The following is a 9,675-nucleotide window of genomic DNA, read 5'->3' on the forward strand; positions in this document are numbered from 1 at the left end:
AAGAAGCACACGCTGGAATCAAGATTGCCAGGAGAAATATCAATAACCTCAGATATGCAGATGACACCACCCTTATGGCAGAAAGTGAAGAACTAAAGAGCCTCTTGATGAAAGTAAAAAGGGAGAGTGAAAAAGTTGACTTAAAGCTCAACATTCAGAAAACAAAGATCATGGCATCTGGTCCCATCACTTCATGGCAAATAGATGGGGAAACAGTGGGTGACTTTATTTTTCTGAGCTCCAAAATCACTGCAGATGGTGATTACATGAAATTAAAAGACGCTTACTCCTTGGAAGGAAATTTATGACCAACCTAGATAGCATATTCAAAAGCAGAGCCATTCTTTTGCCAACAAAGTTCCATCTAGTCAAGGCTATGGTTTTTCCAGTGGTCATGTATGAATGTGAGTTGGACTGTGAAGAAAGCTGAGTGCTGAAGAATGGATGCTTTTGAACTGTGGTATTGGAGAATGTATATAAGTTACATGTAAATATTATGCCACTTTATATAAGGGACTTGGGCATTAGTATCCACTAATGATACAGATTTTAGTATCCACTGAGGAGTCCTACAACCAAGTTCTCTGTATACTGAGTGATGACTGTATACTTAACACAACTGAACTGTATGCTCTAAAATGTTTAGGATGGTAAATTTTATGCTATATATGCATGCACGCTTGCATGCTCAGTCATGTCCAACTCTTTGTGACTCCATGGACTCTACCCTCCCAGGCTTCTCTGTCCATGGAATTTTCCAGGGAAGAATACTGGAGTGGGTAGCCATTTCCTTCTCCAAGGGATCTTCCTGACCCAGGGATCGAACCTGCGTCTTTTGTACCTCCTGCATTGGCAGGTGGATTCTTTACCACTGCATGACCTGGGAAGCCACTATTATTGTGGGTATTATGTGTATTTTACAAAACTTTTTACTCTTGAAGACAGAAATTCCTCTTTAAGCGATGACAACAAAAAAAAAAATCCTAAAATACCAGGAAGAAACGTGTGCAAAGAAGTTTATTAACATCACAAAAGCAAAAGCGTTTGAAGCAATTTAAAATGTCCTTCGAGAAATGAATATTATGGGGCACCAGCTTAGAATAACAAGAAAACATTCAAATGACTCCAAGGACGTGTGTAATCACAGGGGAAAATGCTTCAGCAACATTATTCACTCAACAAATATTCACCAGAATGGGACATGGCTTGTTCCCGCAGAAAGTGAGGCAACAGACCTCAGACTGGTCTCTGGCACCGGCAACACCTAAGCAGCAGCCGGCACTCACAACTCTCAGTAAATACTTGTCAACAGGATAGCAAGGCTAACACCACACACACACACACACAGATGTGATTCCAGGTAATAGATAATTACAAGGTAACTTATTTAGGACTTCCCTGGTGGTCTTGTGATTAAGAATCCACCTGGCAATGCAGAGGACACAGGTTCAATCCCTAGTCTGGGAAGATTCCACAGGGCAACGAGGCCCACGTGCTACGACTGCTGAGCCCACATGCTCTAGCGCCTGTGCTCACCGACAAGAGCAGCCACCGCAGTGAGAAGCCCGTGCACCACAACCTGAGAAAGCCCACACGCAACCATAAATACATAAAATTTAAAACAAACATAAAAGGTAACTTATTTAGTAAAAAAAAAAAAAAAAGTCTGTGAAGGCTTTGATTCCCAAAAGGGAATCATTGATACTAAGAAGGAAAGAAGGAGGGCTCTCTGGAATAAAGGACAGATGCACATTGCCCTTCACCTGAAAGGAAAGACCAGCGGAGGGAGATGGGAGAGGGGTTGGCAGTGAGAAATGGAGCTCGGACAGCACGTTAGCATGCTCCAGTGCACACATCAGCCTGTGACCAGACCCGCAGACTGCAGGGTTAGGCCCAGGCCGACAGCGTGGGGAGCAGCTGGCCTGAAGTGCCAGTGCTATGTGAAAGGCCCAGCGTCCACCCAGACGCTCAGGCCAGGCTTGCTGACCCCTGGCTTAAACAACTGGGGGTGGGAAATGTCGCTCTGCTTGCACGTTCCAGTGGTACAAATCTTGCACTGGACAAAAAAGTTTCTGTTGGCCAAAGCTATGTTACTTGTGCTGATTTTATTATAATGATACATACATTATGTAAAGTCTACAAATCTGTGTTCTTTGGAATCATTGAAAGCATTAGTATCGCATGCAAATATTTTTTAAACTAAGCTACTGAATGTGCCTTTTTAGGGCTTCTCTGGTAGCTCAGTGGTAAAGAACCCACCTGCCAAGGCAGGAGATGTGGGTTTGATCCCTGGATGAGTAAAGTCCCCTGGAGAAGGAAATGGCAACCCACTCCAGTATTCTTGCCTGGGAGAATTCTATGGACAGAGAAGCCTGGCGGGCTACAGCCCATGGGGTCGCAAAGAGTAGGACATGACTTAGCAACTAACCAGCGACTGGATGTGCATTTTAAGGGTAACTATTTACTTCGAAAAAAGTAATGCAGTAATTTGAAAATCAATATGTAGCTATTGTAAATATTCTTACCCTAAAATTAATTTTATCTTTACTATTGTAGGTATCATATTTTATCAGGAGTTTCTTGGTGCAGCTTTTCTCACTATATTTATATATCTTTTTGGGTGAGTAAATGTCTCAGAGGTAAGGTATGTGAAATACTATTACTTTTATGTGAGACTTTTGGCATTGGACCTGAGGCATGGAAAATTGGAAAATAATATAAGAAACATCAGTTTCCCGAGCTCTTAAAAGAAGCATATTTTTCAACTTAACACCCTACCCAGAGCTCAGTGTCTTTGTGATTTAAATATCTGTGTGAGGGATCTGAAACACTGGAGATTTTCAGTTCCAGCCAAAATCAAGGTAAATCAAAGGCCCTTCTAGCTACTCCACCTTTTTATGCTCAATCAGACCTATCCCAGCCTTAGGAACCCTTAGGTTAGATCTCAGTTGGGAACCACAGATGCCTCTAGAATCACCTAGGATGCAAGGCCAAGACTGGGGCAGATCTCTGCCTTGAGACCTACTAACATCAGATTGGTGCCATCCCTCTCCTGGGTCTAGGTGCCCAGCTTTAACTCTGCCTCGGAATTTGCTGGACAATTACTTCTGGTGTTCCGGCAGACGGAGAGTAGAACCTTGACAGAATGTCACCGATGTATTGATTTTTCCGTTGGCTCCCACCTGGAACTCTCTGAATGCTTAGTTGCTTCTTGATGTGGTATTCTGCATGACCATTGTTATGCAAACTTGAGCCCAGACTATTTTCAACATAGAAAGCTATCTATCTTGAAAATTCATTTTTGTGAGATTTTTGGGCGAAGCTAAACTTCTGGGGTCTGGAAGCTATGATTATGCTTATGGCCAAGGACAACGAAATTTCTTAGAAAATTAAAGAATAAATTATTTTTTTGCTTGTGTTGCATGCCAGTAATGGGTCTGAGCATGCATGGATAGAAAATGAGACTTAGTGTCTACCCAAAGGGTTTAGAGCCTGAATTAACCTCCAGATGGTAAAAACCTGGGGCAGAGACTTACTGGAAGCAGCCCAGGTCTTGGTTCTGGGGACAAATATTATTGGCTGCAGCAATTAAGACAATTTCTAGGCAGCTTACCATGAGAAACAGAAAGAACAAAACCAGTGGAATGTATGTCATCATGTAGAAGGTGGAGTTCAGTTACTTAATCCCATGCGTTCAGTTATTTAATACAGTGACCTTGTGTTCTTTATTAACATTATTCTTACAGGTGTTTTCTGTCATTCCTTGGTGTGGTTTTGGTCACAAGAAATAGAGAAAAGGAACACCTGCCACAGTCTTACATTGATTTTGGAAATGTTCCTGGTAAGATGTATATTCCTTAATTTATAATAGATATTTTTTGGTATGATTTCTGGAGTTAAATTAATATAAAATGTAATTCTTACCCTCAGAAAATGTACATTTAATGATGAAAGCAGAGGTGATAGTTTAACTGTAAATGTTAATAATCATTTGATTATCAGTTTTGCACAAAACACTGGGGATAGAAAAGAACTGACCCTGTTTTCTTGATTTGGGTGGTAGTGAGAATTTCTGTTTTAGATTTCCTGGAGAAGGAAATGGTCACCCACTCCAGTATTCTTGCCTAGAGAATCCCACGGACAGAGAAGCCTGGTAGGCTACAGTCCACGGGGTTGCAAAGAGTCGGACACGACTGAGCGACTTCACTTTCACTTTCACTTTCAAATTGGAAAAGGGTAGGGAAAGGAGTGGGAATGGCAGGCATAGACCCTTGTTGCTTGGAGAACCTTTGAGGGGGATTCTACACCTAAGAGCAGAAGCTTAGGAACATCATTCCTTGGGAAGCGTGAAGTGGCCCTTGCACTGGGCCCAAGAGTGACGTTCTTCTTGGTCACCTGAACATGAAGAGCTTCTTCCCCTGTTCCTCCCCTCATTCATCCAGAGGGGTTTAACGTGCATCGTCATCCCAGCTCTCCACTCCCACTGAGAATACCACTCCCGTGACGCAGACTTGGGGCTTCCCTGGTGTCTCGGGTGGTAACGAATCTGCCTGCAATGCAGGAGACCCAGGCTCGATCTCTGGGTTGGGAAGATCCCCTGGAGATGAGGAAGGCTACCTACTCTGTGTGAGGGGGGAGTGTTCCCTGGTAGCTCATGTGGTAAAGAATCCACCTGCAATGCAGGAGACCCCAGTTTGATTCCTGGGTCAGGAAGATCGCCTGGAGGAAGAGGGATAGGCTGCCTACTCCAGTATTCTTGGGCTTCCCTGGTATCTCAGATGGTAAAGAATCCAGCTGCAATGCAGGAAACCTGGGTTCAATCCCTGGGTCGGGAGGTCCCCTGGAGGAGGGCATAGCAATCCACTCCAGTATTCTTGCCTGGAGACTCGCATGGACAGAGAAGCCTGGTGGGCTACAGTCCATGGGGTCACAAAGAGTTAGATAAAACTGAGCGACTAACACTTTCAGTTTCATGTAGACCCAACAGAAGTGATATCCAGAACAAAGGAAACAGGTTTCTGTGTCCTCACTTCCTTCCTTGCTCACCACCCCCAACAATCTCTGGCTTTGCTAGGGGTTTGGGGTGACCTATAGGCTTCTAGACGAGGAGTAGTTATGTTCTCACAGCTTCCTCCACCATGCAGTTAGGACCAAGTCTTTGAAGCAAAAAACCATTAAAACCTTGTGCCTATGACTGAGAAAATATGGTCCATGAGTTCTGTGTTCTCTTTCCCATTTGAACCATCTTATCAGCTAAGAACACTCAGCGCAAGAATCGGCATGCGTGGCAAGGATGTGCCTTAGAGAGGCCTTCTAAGGTCAGGGGTTCTTTGGTAGGAAGTGAAGTTTACTTCCTTTTAACTCTTTCATTTCACACAGTTCTATATGTAGAATCAGTAAGAGCTTTAGAAGCCATTCTGAAAGTCTGTTTTCCTCTGTTGTTAGATGCATTAGACTAAACATGGACCAGGAGACAGAATGGGGAGAGAGGTTTGGAGATGCGTACACGCTTCGTGTTAGTCTCCTGACTGATCCAGCCTGATTTCTGTCCCCAGCACGGTCACGGGGACAGCACATGCTCCGCGGGTGGGAAGACAGTTTGCTCATGCGGACAGCCACGATCTTACATCAGGGGCACGGAGCTCTGTGGGCCTTTCTTCCCTGACGTTTCTCTCTTCTATTTATACGGCGACTACATTGTCCTTTTTAAAAAAGGAATAAAATGTGGCCTAGATAGAGGAGAAATTATTAAGACTTATTATTCTACAAGAGCTCAAAAGATTCTTTGTGATTATTATCTCCACAGGGAAACAAATATTGGATAAAATACAACCAGATTCAAGCGGCTTATCCTATGGAACTCTGCCTGATGGAAGTGACTCCATAAAGAGCCCGAGTAAAGAGAAGAAAGGGGTCTGAGATGCCGAGAGGGATGGCTGCGGGCCTGTTATTCAATACCACCTTTTAAAAAATTGCACATGTTTAATTTATGTCAGCAGTTAGTTTATGCTGACATGTGCTCACCTTCGTTTCAGTCCCTGACCCCAACTCCATGTCTATGGATGATCAGGGCCTTCCTAAGCTTTGACAGTCTAAGGTTTTCATGGAATGTAATTTGAAGTGTTCCCCACACCCTGGACCTCTCTCCCTGGTGATCATCTAACTGACTAGATCTTAATTAGAGCCTGGCTGCCCAGGCAGGAATGTCACACAGAAATGTGCCTTCACGATTTGGCTGCAGAACGCGTAGGTTGCTTTTCCCATACAGCTTGCAAGGTCAGTTGCTTTACTTTAAAGAGACACTTTAGTCCCACAACCTCCTCCCTAAACCAAAGATTTGAAAGCATTCATTTTTGTTTAGACATCTTTTAGGAACCTTCCCATAAAGATTTCACCTTTCTGTTCCCAGATGAGAGTGGTGAATCATCTTTTCTGAAAACTAGCCCTATCGTATTTATCCTTTGAACAGTAAAGTTCTTTTTTTTTTTTTTTCATAATTAAGCATCTGTGTTTTGACTACACTTGGGTCACTCTTTCATTTTCATGTTTCCTTTTTTTTATTGGAGTATAACTGCTATACAGTGATGTGTTAGCTTCTGCCGTACAATGAAGTGAATCAGCTATAAAAGTGGAAGTCGCTCAGCCGTGTCCAACTCTCTGTGACCCCATGGACTATACAGTCCATGAAATTCTCCAGGCCAGAATACTGGAGTGGGTAGCCGTTCCCTTCTCCAGGGAATCTTCCCAACCCGGGAATCGAACCGGGGTCTCCTGCATTGCAGGCGGATTCTTTACCAACTATATGTATACATATATCCCCTCCCTCCTGAGTCTCACTCCTACCCTGCCATCCCACCCCTCTGGGTCATCGCGGAGCACCAAGCTGAGCTTCCTGTGCTTTACAGCATGTTTGCACCAGCTGTCTATTTTATGTCTATGTTGGTCCTAACCTCCCAGTTCAGCCCACTTTTCTCTTCCCCTCCATCCTGCCCCAGGTCCACATGTCTGTTCTTTACATCTGCATCTTTCCTATCCTGGAAATAGTTTCGTCTGTACCATTTTCTAGATTCCACATATATGCGTTAATGCACTATACTTCTTTTCCTTTTCCTGACTTACTTCCCTCTGTATGACAGATTCAAGATCCAGTTTATACCCCATTTGATGATGGGGTATACCAAAACCGGAAGACCTTGGCTGGTGAACTTTTTAAGCTTAAGAAAGGAAAAACTTAAGAATTAGTACCAAAAAATGAATCAGTATCAATTTTTTTAAAGTAAGAGTGTAGAGCAGTGATGTTTTCTTCAGCGTATGATCCTATTATACTTGAAACTGAAGAGAAACTTCATATCCTATGCCTTTATTTGTTTAGATCTTATAATTCATCAAGTGGGTTTTTAATGTTTTTAACTTTCAACGTTGTCTCAAAAATCAGATTTAAATTTTTTGTGATATTTTCACGAACACTCCATCTTTTCCTCAAGTCATTACTTCAAGTTTTAGAATAAAATCCTTCTAGGTGAAAGAACTGTTATCATTAGAGAACTGAATTTCAGCCATTTTCAATCCGCAGACATAGCACACAGCCAGGTGGTCCAGCCTGAGTCTCCTATACCCTGAATGGCTCTTCTGCTGCTGTAGACACAGGTCTACTAAGACACATTTGCAGGTAGAGTCCGTAACTGTATCTGTGATTATTTATGATCTCCGAATATTGAAATGAGGCAAAAAGAGCTAGCCTTCATTGTCAGCAACATCAAATAATAAGGCCCATCCTTAATGACACTTCAAAACCTTCAGATCACACGCCAGGCCAATACTGGTCCAGCCAGTTGTCTTGCATTTGTTTGGTTGTTTAACTCAGGGCTATTGAAACTGTAGTCTCAGCTGCTTTAGGTCTTTAATCTTTGTTCTTTGTCACGACCTACACTCCTGACCAGACCAACCAAACCTGGCCACAAAGGTGAGATTCAAATCTATCACTGAAGTATGAATAATAACCTAGAGCCCATGTCTGGCTTCTGAACTCCTGGTGACAATTCCTGCCGTTGTAGAAAGTGTCCCATTAATTCAAATAACATAGTCATATAATTTATGGCATGCTTCATTGAATTGGTCCAGCATGTCAGCATTGGAAGGCTCAGCTAAGAAATGTGTCTGGTGTCTTAAACTACAGCTTTCTGGTGACTCTTACGACTGGTTTCAAAGATTTGGAAAATAATTAGACAGAAGAGTTTGACTTGAAGTGGGACTGTATTTATAGCTACAGCACGTGGTTTGCACATTGTAGAATTTTGCACAGAGACAAGCATTAATGCCAATACTTAGTGGTCGCCAACATTTGTATCTTTTAAAAGTTGTAAGAAATGACATTGACTTATGCACAGTTGGGCAACCCAGAAATGCTTTAGAAGTTTAGGTAACATATAAAATATAGTTAGGTAACGTATAAAATATAGTCAGACTTAATTTTACTTTCCATATTGCTTCTCTAAAGTTAGGTGAATAGGAGTTTTACTTGTACCAGCTTGTAAAGATTTTTTTAATTACGCACTGCGTGACAATAACCAGAGCCAGTCCAGTCCTTCTCTTGGCATTGCGAGTTGGGGACCTTTAGCCAACACTTGGCTCAACTGACTGTCTAGACCAGGGGTCTGTGAACTCTTCCTGTAGCAACACAGAGAGTAAATATTTGGGAGTTTTGTTGGCCATACGGTGTCCGTTGCAACCACTGAGCTCTCTCATTGTAGCACAGAAACAGCCATAGACAAGACATAAACAAATGAGCATGGCTGGTGTCAGTAAAACTTTATCGACAAAAGCAAGTGGCTAGTTCATGCACTATTGTTTTCCAACCCTCAGTCTAGACTGCTCTGCCCTTGCTGTGCAGCTTCTTTCTTACTCCTTGAGCATTCAAGACTTTGAAAAACAAATTGGGTACAATGGGAGTGTTAGCCGTGTGTTGATATTTACATTAGGATCTTGTTTCCTGTGTAAGATACAAACAGAAGCAATGAATTCATCACTGGTGCCCGAGTTTTTCTCTCTCGAAGGCAGTGGTTCTTTTGTGAGCACCACTAACTGCCCTGGAGGAAGCGCTCCAGTCCCATACTCCAAGTGGATAATTGCTTCATAAACGAGTAGCAGTCACCTCTCATGTAGTGGATTAAAGCAGAGATCCTTACCATCTGATTGTTTTCAGTTTAAATGTTTGCTTGTCCTGGGACAATACTACTTTCGTCACCAGAGTCACTTGAAATAATAAAAAACTGTCTCAAGCAGTGACTTGAGAATGTAGTTTTCAATCCCTCAACCCATCCCCACAAGCTCCTGGAGATTCTGTTTTGTGGCAGAGAAAGAAAGGAAAAAGACAGATTTCATAGGCTGATGTCATTTCAGGACTATTGAATGAGTGATGGTGATATGTACATCTGGCTCCAGAAGAAGCAGGTGCAATGGTGGACATGGCTCAGATGGATAGAACCATTGAGCCAAATTCCTGAAGCCAAGAACCCTCTTTACACTCCCTGTTTCAAAGCACACAGATCATCCAGGGGTGGTGACTATACAGGCTCGCCCACACCGAAGGCTGCCTCCTACTTGCCAATTTAATAGTGATATTATGGATGTGAATACAACCAGTTATTAAAATGAAACTTTCCAACACCCTTCCAG

General features: G+C 42.7%; 1 protein-coding gene across 2 annotated transcripts in view; it reads left to right on the forward strand.

The window, feature by feature from the left end:
- The window catches only part of NIPAL2 (NIPA like domain containing 2), an 86,096-nt gene extending 76,815 nt beyond the window's left edge, over positions 1-9,281 (forward strand). For both annotated transcript variants that reach the window (XM_069600535.1, XM_069600536.1), the window contains 3 exons: positions 2,557-2,620; positions 3,747-3,841; positions 5,807-9,281. In XM_069600535.1, the coding sequence (XP_069456636.1) occupies positions 2,557-2,620; positions 3,747-3,841; positions 5,807-5,919 (272 nt within the window). In that variant the 3' untranslated portion in view covers positions 5,920-9,281. The remainder of the gene's footprint in view (positions 1-2,556; positions 2,621-3,746; positions 3,842-5,806) is intronic.
- The last annotated feature ends 394 nt before the right edge of the window (positions 9,282-9,675 follow it).

This window comes from Ovis canadensis, chromosome 9 (genome assembly GCF_042477335.2).
Source record: "Ovis canadensis isolate MfBH-ARS-UI-01 breed Bighorn chromosome 9, ARS-UI_OviCan_v2, whole genome shotgun sequence".
NCBI lineage: Eukaryota > Metazoa > Chordata > Mammalia > Artiodactyla > Bovidae > Ovis > Ovis canadensis.